Source organism: Filicampus tigris, chromosome 4 (assembly GCF_054856515.1).
Source record: "Filicampus tigris isolate MCC_2025a chromosome 4, RoL_Ftig_1.0, whole genome shotgun sequence".
In the NCBI taxonomy this organism is placed as follows: Eukaryota; Metazoa; Chordata; class Actinopteri; order Syngnathiformes; family Syngnathidae; genus Filicampus; species Filicampus tigris.
Window position 1 is genome coordinate 19,046,959 of NC_141220.1, and position 15,239 is coordinate 19,062,197.

The 15,239-nt window shown below is 38.6% G+C and overlaps 1 protein-coding gene across 1 annotated transcript; it reads right to left on the minus strand.

Moving 5' to 3' along the window:
- Positions 1–997: 997 nt before the first annotated feature.
- LOC147148804 (mucin-2-like) lies at positions 998–12,201 on the minus strand. Its single transcript, XM_086027364.1, has 26 exons — positions 12,186–12,201; positions 11,174–11,435; positions 10,969–11,083; positions 10,299–10,371; positions 9,350–9,450; positions 9,070–9,277; positions 8,859–8,987; positions 7,962–8,079; positions 7,750–7,888; positions 7,475–7,579; positions 6,881–6,950; positions 6,662–6,799; positions 6,407–6,571; positions 6,038–6,132; positions 4,994–5,120; positions 4,659–4,914; positions 4,476–4,525; positions 4,170–4,270; positions 3,838–3,989; positions 3,609–3,747; positions 3,421–3,528; positions 2,248–2,421; positions 1,943–2,182; positions 1,682–1,838; positions 1,302–1,430; positions 998–1,152 (listed from the first exon to the last, which is right to left on the minus strand). Exons 1-26 carry the CDS (start codon positions 12,199–12,201, stop codon positions 998–1,000), a joined length of 3,522 nt encoding a protein of 1,173 aa, XP_085883490.1.
- Between the last annotated feature and the right edge of the window lie 3,038 nt (positions 12,202–15,239).

The following is a 15,239-nucleotide window of genomic DNA, read 5'->3' on the forward strand; positions in this document are numbered from 1 at the left end:
CGCTTGAAGTTGAAGCCATGGTCGGAGTGACACAATGGTTGATGCAGCATTTGGCTCTAATCTCATAGTCATAACAAATTGGAGGTATGCCTTGTTCTTTGTTATGACAGATCAGTCCATCTGTTGGGTTGCATGTTACTTTTTGACCTAGCTGATCCAAAGGTACATCAGGAAATGATTCTGCTCTGCATTCTATTTCAATTGGTTGTTTGCAATCATTCAGACTTTGATCATTTGCTATAGATTCATAATCTCCACCACTGAGGGTAGGATCAGGGTAATGATTGTTGATCCAAGATGACCATTGACAAACAAAACACTCAGATGGTGTTGATGGCAGCCCAGTTGTAACTGTCGTTGGATTAGTTGTTGTTATGGGTGGCTTTTCTGTTGTTGTTGTAATTGTAGTGGGTTCTTTTGTGAATGTTGTGGGTTGGAGAGTTGTTGTGATGGGTTTCTCTGTGGTAGTTTGGGCCTTTGTAGAGGTTGGTCTTTCTACGATAGCCAAAACATAACAAAACCAAAGATAATCAGTGTGTTGTTCTACAGGACAACATAATATATGCTGTATTTCATGGTTGATCATTACCTGTTGTCTCAAACACAAATTCTGTTGTTGTTGGCTTCTGTGTGGTTGAGGAACTGCAGGGCCTTACTTCTCTTGTAATATTTCCATGTTCTCCACAAGTGGCAGTAATACAGGTTCCATCTCCATCATGAGTGTCATATACTATATCTCCATAATTGTATATCTCCCCATTATATAAACAAGTGCAATCTGCAAAATAATATGAAAACATTACCATGATAAGGTTTGTTTCAAAACAAGTTTAAAGAACTTAAATAATTATCAAAATAACAATGACGCGGCGTGATGTTTTTACCTTCAACGCTGTAGATGCACTGCCTCTCCGATGAAGAACATATACTGAAGAGCAAATTAGATGATCACATTTTTGAAAAATACATGTGGCTTAGGTGTTTCATGGAAAATATCCTACCATTTCTGACAGTTTTCTATCGGAGGCATTGTCTCTCCTTCGGCATAATGTTTTCCTTCATCATCATAGCACCCACATTTCTCCAGTGACACACACTTCAATGTTACCTCTTCCAAATAAGGGTGATCGGGTGGACACCTTGGATAGCAGCCTTAAAGAGAAAAAATGTAACTGTCAATAGAACCAGCACATAATCGGCAGAACAAGGAAGCCAACCCGTAGGAGTTAAAACATTGGTATGATCAGGGATGCATCAAATGCATCCATTTTATTGACTGATACTGATAATGACCAACATACCTTCTAAAGCTGGAATTTGAGTATAGCACTTTCCAGAGGGGTTCCTGCAAGTCTTAATGCAAGATTTTCCACAAGGTTCGTAGTGCCATTCACACTCACCATCAGGATTGTAGTAATCACAGAATAGAGCTGATTAAAGGCAATAAATGAATATTAAAATACAGATTATAGAAGAGATATTTTAATAATTTAAACAATGTTAATCCCTAAAAGCAAGTGTACTTATACCGGTATATACATTGGAACTTTTTATGAATTAACAGAATCTATATTCATCTATAACAAATGAACCGTAGTATAATTTAATTGTGAAACAGTGAGGATTATGCAGTATTAGACTTAGATTTATTCTGCACAAAAAATCTAATCCGAGCACTTACGACAGACAGACGGAGTTCTCCATTTTATACAAGCTCCGGCCTTATTACAGGTGGCTGCATAGGCCGCTACAGCAGAGCAGAAGCATTCGCAATCTCCTCCAGTAGTGCAGCCACATGTGTCTCTTACACAGGCATTATAATAGTGCTGGGGATCTACCTTTGAAGAGTAATCATTGTAAAAAATGAATCGAGTTTTATTGACAGTATAACCAACAAGTGTATTGTTATTGTACGGAATTTAAGTGCAGTATATTGCATTACCTTTGAATGACAGGTACCAAACACTGCACTGTTGATGATGCTGCAGCGCTTTAGTGCCCACGCCTGCCTGTGCGAGTACAGTGTGCAGGGACTTTTAAGCGCATTTGTGTTGGCACAGCTCTGTGACACTTTCCAGCTGTTTCCAAACTCAAAGGCATCCACCACCACCTCTTTGTTTCGGGTGGTAAAATCATTCTTGATGTTTCCGTCGTAATTCCCACACAGACCACAAACTTTACCCTGGGATGAATTAAACATAGTTAGTTTATAGAGATGACAACAATCACTGATGCCTGTTCCCTCACCTTAAATGCGGAGCTCAGTTTGATCATGAGTGTTGTCTTCTTATTCCAGATGAGAACAAGACCATTTTTTGCCTCAATGACAAGGTATAGTCCAATAGTATGGACTTTATAAGGTATTTCTAACCCTGTTTTTTGTTTGATCACAGTTCCCTGTTTAAGGACAATTTCGCTGTTCTGAAACAAAAAGGGAAAAAAAAGTTAATTAATCAAGTTGAAATGTCAATGTGGTAGAATGCATTTTCAAGCTTTAAAAGATTTATTTTGGTTGGTTGGTAGGCTTTTATTTTACATTTATTTTACATTTTATCTTACCAGATGAATTTCAGTGCTTAAGAAGTGCAGTCGACATGTTTGCATTTCACTGTTTCATGAAACATAAAAAGTTGAAGCGATAAAGCCACAGATTTGTTTGCATTATTGTTGTCATCTTATTTTTGATTTATGTTTATGCCACAATTTTTTGGTCGGATATTGTAAAGCTGTCGTAGTGAATGCATAAAAAAATGCAAATCAAAGTGCTTAGTAAGTTATCAATGCTAATTGAAGTACAGTAGATATTAACTTTTCCTATTAATTCATGGTTCATTTTTTTGTTTTAGTGTAAAACTAACCTATAAGATCAAAACATTTATGTATAAAAATATGATATTGTTGATTGTAATAAAGATTCTTTTATTGCTTGTGTTTGTTAAAAATACTACATTGGAAGAGGACCTTGAAAGAATAATCACATATTAAATCATAATCGCAATATTAAAGAAACATTAGCAATTTTTCCTCCTTAAATCATTCAGCTCTTTGCATTTGTAACATTCTCTCTGTCATAATAAGGGGTCCTCAGATTATGAATAAATTCCCTATGGTGGGGATTTAACCTAAATTTGGATGTAGATCGGGACTGTACTGTATCACTAACCTACACTTATGCAATAGTAAAGTAATAATTACACAAAATATTTGTATGAAAAACATTCATCTAACAATCAAATAAAAAACTGTGCGCACAGCAGCAACTGAGTGTGTCTTATTGCGCTGCCTGACATCGTATTTTTATACGAATACACAAATTAGTTCACTGTGCACTGTTCGTGAACTCAAAACTTTCTAACTTTTCGTAAACCTGGAACCCCATACAATAGTTTACATGCAATATCTTATCACAGAATGATGTACCCCTAAGTAGAGCTTGATAGCAGTCGAGCAGGTGTTTTCACTTGGTCCACATGGAATGCTCTCAGTAAGGACCCTGAAGGTGCCACCCTTGTTGTCCCCACAGTAATCCTGGATGAAAATCAGATCAGAAGAATGTACATTTACAATAAAGCATGAAAAGGTAATCAAACATTTAGCACAAGTGATACCTGAGTAAAGACGTAACCACAGTCCCCATTAAAGGAGAATTTCTTGTCGTCATAGGTGATGTAATGACCTTCTCCATATATCGTACAGGTTCCGTCACACTGCTGATTGGTGCATTCCCACTGTCGGCTCTTACAAGTGCTTTCATCATGTAATAAAGTTCAGAGAAACCAAGTAAGATAAGATAAGTAAGCAACACTAATGTAAAAGGACACAAAAGAAAGTGCCTACCAGGTATTGCAGTCCACTTTAACAGTCTCTCCCGGCTTGTAGGATTGTCCGTTATAAGTGCAGGGACAATTAATCTCCTCAATACAACCTCCTTTACCGTCAGACAAGAGGCCAGCGGGACATATGCAGCCTGAGATGCAATGGGTGCTAACCTGTATAACGGAATCACAATGGCAAATTACGTACTCATCAACCACACCGTTGCGCAAACCTGCACAGTCACAAATTAATAACTATCTGACAGTATACACTACTATCTTTACAAAAATAGTATTCATACAGATGATCTCAAACAAAAGTATAATATCAGTTCTGAATAATTTGAGTCTTACACATTCTGTGTCCAGAGTCTGACAAGTCTTTTGGCACTCTGACCCCGGGTCACCAGGCTTTGCACTTGAGCAGTTGAAGAAAGTCATTGGAGCACTGCATGCTGATCAGTGAACACATTTGTTAAAAAGGACACCATGTAAAATACATTAGCATTGGTCAAAAAAAAAAACAAAAAAAAATTCTTTCATAATTTTCATTATCGCTTAACAAGTTTTACAGAAAATGGATGGATAGCTGGATGAACAAATTAATTTTGAACTATTTTAGAGAGACTGTTCTGATGGGTGCTTGTGTATTGTACCTACATTCAGTCAAAAGATTTCCTGTGCAATTGAGTTTCCCACCACGGCAGACGCTGACATGCAAATAAAAGATGGCTAAAGTTAAAGTTTGTCCTTTGTCAGAGTGAGACTCCGCATTGTTTATCCAGAACTTTTACCCGAAAGCCGAATACCCTTAATTTTTTGTGAGTAATATATGGTCCTCACCAAATTTGTCCATGGACCCTGATGGTCTGTTTAGGCCGCAGCACCATGTCTCCCACATGGCAAGAGCACTGGGAGGCTGGCACACACTTTCCCCCCTCGTTGAGGTAAGTTCCCTCAGCGCAGCTGCAGCCGTCCACAGGTGTCAAATCGGCATTGCAGGTTAAGTCCGGCAGACCCAGAGAGCGGCACGTGCGACCACAGCTTGTCATGTGGTAATCAAACACTAAAGTTGAAGGGCAGGCTGATGTGTATTTCCCTGTTGGGAGAACATGCAATACAGTCAGGCTTAATCCAATTGATTACAGTAAACTGCGCTATGTTTGGGTGAAACTGACCACACACGACATCCCGCCATCCTGTCAAGGAGACGCCAGCGGCGGCACACGCGTGGACGTAGGAGGACATGGTAGCACATACAGAATCCAAAATGTTTTCACCAGCACACGTGTCATATATACAAGACTGTAGGAAGAGAACGTATCAAGCTGAGTTGTTCAATATAAATGTATTACCACCACCAAGGAGGTTATGTTGTCATTTACCTGACTGGAAGTGAATTAGCAACTACTGAACACAATTACATGGGGGCGTCGGTCTATAAATGACGTAATATACGATACAGAAAACACATTCGGCTATTGCTGTACTTTCTGTTTTTCATTAGTGTTTTTATATTTATGACGTAAAAGGTATTTCATACAAATATTCACTGTCATGATGACATTTTGAGGTTTAGAGAGTGTGCAAGAAATTGGCTTGCGCAATGGCGTAAGAATACCTTATCACGTGGCATTAAACGACACGCTCAGTTACCATCGTAGCTTTCATCTGATTGTTTTATATTTATGACCCACGATTTTTTTCAGGTTAAATAATGTACTGTAATTCTAACTTTACTTATGCACAAGTGGAATTTAGCGATGGACTATAACACGTTCTGACTTTCATAAACATTCAGGTTACGTTGCTGCCATCAGAGAAAAAAAAAATGTAGGAACTGTCACGAACCGATGAGCCCCCGCTCCCCCACCCCCCACAAATCCTTGTGGAGGGATCGGTAATGGGCCATACATCACATTTGGTGCTTATCCGGCATTTCTTCTTATTTGGTCAAACTGTAATCTCACAGTGAATGTAGCATATCACTGCAAAATGTCAGCCAAATGGACAAATGTGTCTAAAGTTTTTTTTTATGTATGAAATCATGTTTTATATATTAGTGTGGATCCAGATGACCCATAAATGAATTAATTTTGTTTACACAACTAGGAAATTATTGCAATATTTTCCCTAGTCCTTTTTTTTCAATTAATGTATAAACAAAAATGAAAAAATGCAGGCACAACCATTTAAGACAAGTATGCAGAACAAATGCTTACAGCTAGATAGTCCTCTGGGTTAATCTCGGAATGGCACTTGGAAAACACCCCTGCTGTGTCGATGAGTATGGGGCACCAGTGGTGAGCATATTTCTCTAAAAAGACACATAAACATGCAGTATAATCATTTGGGAATGCAGAATAATGTTAAAACATTACTTTAAAAATATATTGTAGTTAATAAGGTTTTAATTTGGTGACTGCCTGACCCTGAAATTGATTTTTTCTAGTTCCAATATTTCCTATGGGATTTTTTTTTACCTCCCGTTATATTGATTTTGGTGCTATTGCTGAATATTTGATAAAATATTTCAATGATATATAACTATGAATATGATTTTTAAAATGTCTTAAATTACAATAACTTACCCTTGTCTACACTCAGAAGGCAGGGGTCACCGAGTGTATTGTTGACATCTGGGCAGCCTCCTTTAGTCTTCCACGAATTGGCAAATGCGGCAGCCGTCCCCTCAATCATTCCACTTCTGGTTCTGAAGTCATTGCATTCAACATCATTAAAATCTCCACAAAGACCTACAAAGTGACAGAAAGATAGAGAAAAGTTACCTGACAGAACAGAGTAGCCAGAAAAGCCAAAGGTTTTGGGCAAATACGACAACTTACCAAGGAGTTTGCCTTTGTGGGGGAGACTGGCTTTGATATAAACCTGCATGATGGGTGTGAGCTGAACCTCAAGGTGAAGCCCGTAAACAGTGTGGATCACGACATAAAATGTGGATGGGTTGAAGATTGTGACATCATCTGTAGGAAAACAAACATGCAAGTCAAATGAATGTCTTCATTTTTCATGACAAGAAATGAAAAGAGAAAGAACGCACTCACCCGTGAAGAAAGGCAGACGAGAGGCGAGTTTGTTGACTAAAACTTGACCGCTCGAGTCAACAGCTATCATCTGTATGTGAAAATGCATTAAAGACGATATCAACCCAAACATATATTTTTTTCAAGAATATGTTCCCAGCATTCCCTCTAGTTGAAACGCGGCGTTCTGATTAATATTACGTTTGTGAAATATGAGTCAAGCAGCAAAATCCATCCCTTTTTAGCCATCACAGGGGACGGCCTTTTTGTCACTTCTGTCGACTTGAAAATGACATCACAACTGCTCAGGGCTCTGGTAATGACCAATCACGGCTCAGCTTCAGAAAACGGGTCAGCCGTGATTGGTCGCCACCTGAGTCCTGAGCAGTTGTGATGTCATTTTCAGTCAACAGAAGTGACAAAATGGCCGCCCCCAAAGATGGGTAAAAACTCTAGATTAACTCTTAATCCACAAACGCAATATTTGTCAGAATGCTGTTTCAACTAGTGGGCCTTGCTCGGAACAAATTTTTGAAAAAAATATGTTTGGGTTGACTTGCTCTTTAAGTATAATAAAATATGTCTTCTATGGTGTGTAAACAAAACTATCCTTACCGTGGATTTTGGTAGCAGTAGAGTGACTGCAGTCAGGCAAGTTGATTTATCGGATTTTTCACATTTGACAAGGTCACCCAGGACAATGAAAGTCCCGTTCATCTCCTACAGAGGAAAACATGCATTGTACCACTGCTTGGGGAATTACAACTATTGCTGTCGGCCAACACATATCGTATGGCACGTCATCATAACCTTATCGGGTAGCTAGGAAAAGGGGTATGATTGAGGAAAAATATGAATCTAGTCAGTCTTAAACAATGTGAAGGCCTTACCTTTGTGAGAACATAAGAGCAGTCCCCATGGAAAGTGTATGTCTTATCATCATAGGTGGAGATGTGTGAGCCACCCAGTACAGAGCAGACACCAGGACAGTCAGTGTCATGGCACCTCCACTCGCCCTGAGTACACGTGCTGCCCAAACAATTAAGTCAGCTTCACAAAGCAACTTCACTAAACCGGATGAAGAAGAGAGTGTAGTCATCACCATGTCTGACAGGCCCTGGAGTAGGATTGGCCAGGTTTGTAAGGCTTGCCGTTGTGCATACAGGAGCACTGGTCCAGGGGTAAACAGCCACTGTTACCAATGTCATCCAAGAGGGTCCCTTGGGAGACAAATTGGGAAATTATTGGTTGATTTGCTTAATGTTTGTGCCGCAGCATAAGTGATAGGAGATGAGGAGGAGATGCAAACTTCACAAAGGAAGACCGGAGTACAGATTCAACCCCCACACGTGCTAACCACTTGTCCATATCGCCACCTTTTGAATTGAATAAGTAAAATAAATCACCTTTTCCACAATTACCTTTTTTGCCACATTTTTTCCTTGAATTAAATGGCTCCTCCTGGTGCGCATGCCTTATAATATACGGTCATAGTCCAAAAGTTAGGATACATATATTTACATTTTTTGAGTATGACATATATGACAGTGTTAAGGAATGCCTGGTGTACAGTCATACAAAAAAAATAGAATACATACAAATATTAAATTTTTTGCGTATGACTAAAGTATAATACAGACAAATATTTTGCACATGGAGTATACTCGGTCTCAGCTCCTCAGTATGGCAGTAATATTAGGCATTCTTCACAGAGGATAAGAAATATATGCCTGTGATTATTTTTGTATTATTGTCATATTAACACACATCGACATATGTTGCTTCAAGCTTTGTGTTCACCTATCCATTGCTTAAAGCGTTATAACACCGCCATGTAGTTGCTATTTGTTAGCCCGTCTGTGGCGTTTCTCATTATGTGGTTTTTGCTCATAAGTCAAAGCAAAAAAAATCATCCAAACAACGGCTTGTACCTCAAAATCTCAGAGTTAAATCACACCAATCAGAAGGCAGCATTGTATCTGTATGTGTGTGACCCTACCAGGTGGACAGAAGCATCCGTCCACGCAGTGTTCCTCACACACTTGGCTCCTCTGTGTGTCACTGCAGGTGTCCACGCAGGGGCTCCCACATTCTTTGTACTCCATGTTAAATGGGCATGTTTTTTTACCTATTAATTAAAAAATGGGAGTAAAAGTGAATGAAAGTGACTCCGATGAATGAGCATCTCAAATATCTGTCTCCCTCACCGCACAAATGTGCATTCCACTCCTGCGGCACACCGCCCGCGTGTGCGCATTGGCGCGAGTACTCTGCCATGGTTGAACACAAACAAGAGGTGGAGTTGCTTTTACAGGAGCACAAGTCCTTCACGCAAGCTTCCACGAAGGCTGCACTGTTGATTCGGTCATGGCAGCTGAGGAAAGAAGCCCCGGACACGAAACTCTCACAATCGGCTCTCTGCGGGGCAAAGCAAAATGTTTGACCTGTGTTTGACAAATATTTATTTGACACCATCCTTCACTTAGATACCTGACTTAGGGAGCAGGTTTGAGGGAAAGGAGGCAAAATTTCATCACAGTTGTCAGTTGGACTGTTGGTATTCCAGGCCTCGTCTAATTCCTCAGGCGTCCCTGGAAAAGAAGGTTTGGTACATTTCATTTGGGATTGTTGTAAATCATAAATATTTAACATTATGCAGGGTGTTCCCCAAAATTGACATGATGTCATAGTCTAATAACAGCCAATTCTCACTTACAAATGATCCTAGAAAAAAAAGTTGAATGTTAAATGTAAATAAAATAAGTTCATGTTCAAATGTAAGCTTAATGTTAAGTGTCTTAGTTTTTCTTTTGACCTTAACTAGCATGGCATAAAAAAAAATCAAACAAAAAGGCCAAAAGTAAAATGCATGTTGAACATTTGTGCAGCTTTGTGAAATCAGTTAGAAAAAAATCTATAGCCATTTGAATACTGTATACAGTATTACTAGAATTTTGATGAATAAATCTTTTATTTTTCATCAGGAAGAGTATTACATTTTGCTTGCCGAAATGTCCCAGATGTAAATATATATTTTTCAGGGGGGCTAGTGGGGTGGGGGTGGATAATTACTCAAATAGGCGAGTAACAATACCAGGTATCTGTATCGGGTCAATACTGTCCACATTTCAAGGCACTGGGTACTCATGAAAGATGTCAATACCAGCCACAGATACTTATAGCAACCAAAAATCTGACATTGAGTAAGTCCTCATCGCCAGTAGTTGGCGCTACACCGCAGCGGTTTGACACATCAGAAAGACCGAAAGGTCTTTGTTCACACTTATCTGTGATTGCGTTAATTATAATACATTTATTAAAATAATTAGTGCTATTAGTAATTGGTATTGGGATCGGTGAGTTCTCAAGAGTGAATACTCGTACTAGTTTCAGTCTGAAAACGGTGATACTGAACATCCCTAGTGCAACATTTACTCACCATCAGTGTGGTCTCCATTGAAGTCACCGCACAAACCACACGTCTGATTCTTGTACTTAGCATCCAACTCAATCTGCAAATTGCACAAAATTTGCATGAAGAGGCCGCTCCTCTATCGCATATGAAAATGTATTTTACTCTCTGAGCAGATAGGGTTCAATGTCATACTCAAGGGCACTTACATATTGTTTAGGATTTGAACCAACAACTGTTCCCATCGGGTCATCAGGTAAATTGATTGACTGTCTTTGGTTTTCATTAATTGTACAATCCAAAAATACAACATCAAACCGGTAACATTTCGTTTTTGGCAATATTCCAACATGAATAAGTAATGTAGCTGCTTTAATGTGCCGCCACTCACGCGCGTTAGTGAGATGTGGGCGTTTCTTTGGGCAGACATGTGAGGGGTGGAGGGAGGAGTGAAGTGAGGCTACATTCAAATCTGGCTAGCAGCTTCAAGACTGCAAACTCTACCTTTAAACAATGCTGTGGCTTTTTTTTGTGGCTTGCTAAAAATTATTCGGGTCCCAGAATTGGATTTTGCAGTATAGGAATCATCAAAAAAATCCATATCGGTCGGGCACTTTTTCGGGGGGGCGTGTTGGAAGAAATAAATTGGATTTACATTCATTTTAATGGAAAAGAATAATATGGTGGTTGGACCTACCCAGAGCGTATCTTCTTCATTCCACATAACAACCACGCCACTTGTCGCCTCAAACTTAATGTAGGAGAATGTCCTTACGATGGAGAGGCCTGTCTGACTGAAAGGCAACGTCACACTAGAAGGAAAAAAATCATTACAGGTATGGGTTAACCTCCATGTATGACCCATAATACATGCCCTGTGTCAAATGTTCACACATACTCACATCTCGTCATTGACCATGATGGAGGAGTTGGTCATTTCCACCACCAGTCCCTCCAGTCTCATAGTGACCCGTTCGAGAGGAGCGGCCGAGTCCGTTTGGTGCCGTTGCAGTTGGATGTTAAAATCCTCATAGCTGCCCTTACAGTTGGATGCAAGGAGATAGTTGCAGTTGGAGCGAAGCTGGAAGAATTCGCCGTCGAAAGTCCTGAAATGGTAGTTTCCCCATGTGCTGCAGAACTGGTCATCGTGGGATGCGCTCACTTCTATAACAGGGTTGCAAATGAAGGGACTTAATGAAACAGCTGAATATATATATATATATATATATATATATATATATATATATATATATATATATATATATATATATATATATATTGCTAATACTGTATTCGGTAGAAGAAAAAGAAGAATTCAGAAAACTATTACTTAAACAAAATACTGTAAGGACAAAAATAACATTGTTTTTTGGTCCCGTAACAGTTACAACAATAAAGATATGAATTATAGGCTGAACGTTGGACTATTTTACCTTACTTTGTCCTTTTGTGTTTGTTTCGTATTTAACTTTACATCAGAGGAGAAATACAATACAATTTATAAATACAACAAATTGGCAGATTTTTTTGTAATGTGTTAATGTGAGATTTTTTGGGGGCCAAAAATTGGACGTTTTTTTGTAAAGGGCTGGTCAGTGTGGTCCGATTTACTGGCCTACAAAAATTTTTAAAAAGTGTTTTTCCAAAGAAAAATTACATTCAACAGTATTATACTGTACTGTTTGAAAAAAAACTAATAAAAGAAAAGGGCTAATCTCGGCACTATATATATGCTTCCTCAACCAACGAATGTGAAATTTGATATGTTCCTTTTCTTGAAAATGTTGGAATTTTTCCATGATTACAAGCAATAGGGGTTGTAAAGTGGAGTATAATTCTTGATATTTGATGTATATTGACAAAAGCACATCACTGACATGTTAAGACAATTTGTCTCCTTTAAGTTGAACTTACCTGTAAATACTGGCATTGTTGTCACTGTCTGAAATGGGCCTTGAAAAGGAAACAAAATATTTATTGTTTCCATTGCTAGCCACACATATACTGCATTATTATGAAATTTTGCACACAACCAAAATGACACATATACATATAGTCCCATTATTATTTAAAATTAAAACCCATATCCAAATTGCATACACTACACAGAAGAACTTGTACAGTAGATGCTTGATACGAGATTTACTTGGCATTGACTCTGAAACTTTAGCACTATGCATGGCTCACACTCACAGGCCACTTTATTAGGAACACTGGCACACGCACTCATGATTTCTTTTTGATCGAAAAAAAAAATCACTCATGAGATTCAATACAAGAGCTGCCTCAGAATTTCTAAAAATTATATCATGGTCATTTGCAGTGGTGTAGAAGAATCATAACTCTAACATTGCCTTGCAACTTTGCATCGAAGTCCACTCGTTCAATGCTAACACAAAATGGGAAACGCAATAAGGCTACCGAGTATATCATACAGTATATTGCGACGTTACACATCTTTAAAGTTCAAACCGTGCCGCAACACGTAGACAGAAATACAATAATACTCACAATCACAGACATATATTCTTTATCCTATGCAAAAAATAATGAATATTACAGGAGCTTACTGAGTCACCTACAGTAGCTGTGAAACATATTCATTTGTCTGAATGACTGTATTATACTATCTCTGGTGGGCAAGGTGCACACACTGGAAATCAACGAATTAATCATGACGCGTTGACAGTTTAACTCTTCATATTCAATTCAATTATGTTATTAGTCAACGTTTTGATAAAGTACAACATTATAGAGTGCTATTTTCCTTATTCAAAAACAAAAATATATATATATCGTATTTCAAGGAGACTGGTACGGTTTAATGGCATTTCCGTTTGAACATCGATGCAGCTCTTGCATTGGATGAGAACGTGCAGGTGTACCTAATGAAGTGTCCAGTCATAAGCCTATACGCACCACTGGATGCAGCAGACAGTCCAAAATAGAGGCTGAGCCACGTTATCACCCATCCAAGCGCCATCCCGTGCGTTTCCATTGTCATCAACTGGGTGGACTGGTCCCAAATGACCAGTGCCATGTAATATAGTTCATTGGCTGTTTGCAGTTTAGGAGGGGTAAAATTGTGACACTATGGGTGTCAGCATTATGTCACACACGTATGAAGAGGTTGCCTACAACAACACATCTTCTCCATTTCCGTGTGACGCACACAGTGCTCCCTTGATATATTTTCATGCTAATCTTTCAACATCACCGTACGTCCTCCTGTAAGTAGAACAAACATTCGAAATGGCCCTAGCGAATTGTCAATGCAGATGGATTGTGGAAATGTATGCTTTCCTTATGTTACTCTTTTGTTCATGTACTTCTCTGGTTTTTGAATACGGCATATGCCAGTGTATTGTATTGTTACTTAAACAAAGAGTGTATGCTCTTCTCAGTCAACTAGAACATTTTAAGCAGTGGGTTGTGCCCCTTTATATACCGAGGTGTTCATGTCTTAATAAAGTCTGTCTGTATATCAGCCGAGCGTACGTTGACTAAATATTAGCCATCTATCCATTCCAATCGAGCGTGAGCCCACTAAAGGTCAAATCTAGCTCAAGCGTGGTAAACTCAGGCTGAGTTGGCACCCTTTAGATTGTTCTTGCACGTACACTGAGCAGGTTGGGCGTTCTACAAGGATGGAAAAGCAATGATAAATGAGGACAACAATTATTTACCTCTCATTGATAGCTTTTTGAGTGTCTAAGTGAGAGGATTTTGGTGAAGGAGAGGGTTGGTGAAAGTTTTTATGTGTTTCTTTCTTTAATGTATTTAAGAAATTGTTATATGGTGCGAGAGTTTTTTGGTATGAGAGTTTATTTGGTGAGCGTGAGAGGTTTTTGACACCTGTTTTGATTTGGTGATTTATAAATAAAATGAAGGAAAAGAAATAGTTGTAGAATAGGTGTATTCTAGTGAGAGTGCAAGTATTTTGGGGTGTGAGTCTGTTTTTTGGGCTGTATGTCAGAAGTATTTTGATGTGAGTGACAGTTTTTTTTAGGTCTACGTGAAAGTATTTTTTGTGAGTGTGAACGTTTTTTTTCAGTGAGTGTAAGAGGTAATGTTATTTTTGGCCTTTACGGCACCAGCTAACTAGAAAAGCACAATTGTATATGAAACTGAACTGAAACTGATCTAGCATAAGACACACAAAAAACATGTAAGTACCTACAGTATATTTCACTTTCATTTATCCAACGTGTTAAACTACTTATTTTGCCACCTTGTTAAGTCCTGAGCCATCTTAAACACATAGATTTCTGTTTGTATAAAAGCAGTGAGTCAATGATGGTTCCGTTTTGTGAAATAAAAACACATGCTGAAGTTAAACAGCATTATGTCAATATGCATTCACAACAATGAGAACGGAGCAGCCTCTCGTCAAAACTGTCCCGAGGAATTTGGCAAACCCTCTGAAAACAAACAATGCCCTCTAAGACTAGCGCCAATGGAGCTTCCCCATCTTATATTGTAGGTGTCGACCACAATAGTGTTTCTCCTCGGAGGACCTTCTTGACAGTGAAGACATAGAGCAGTGCCAGAAATTATCAGGTAATTGTAAAAGAAATATAAGATCTTTACAAAAGTATGAAAAAAAAAATAAACGTTTTTGCGAATCTTTGAGGTGCTGCTGATTAATGATCCTAAAATTCCTAAACTAAACAGTAAACAATTTCCAATCAATTTTAGCGTGAAATGGTTTGACTTCAAATGAACTGTGGTTTGTTTTGTTAGCCATGATAGTTTTTTTTCACTGATATGCTTACTATATAGTGGTTATCAAATTTTTATTTCAGAACCATTGGCCATTCTCGGCTGACCTGTTTTCTGAAGCTGAGCCGTGATTGGTCGTTACTTGAGCCCTGAGCAGGTATGATGTAATTTTCAGTCGACGGAAGTGACAAAATGGCCGTCCCCTGAGATGGCTAAAAAGTGTTGGATTTTGCAGCTTGACTCATA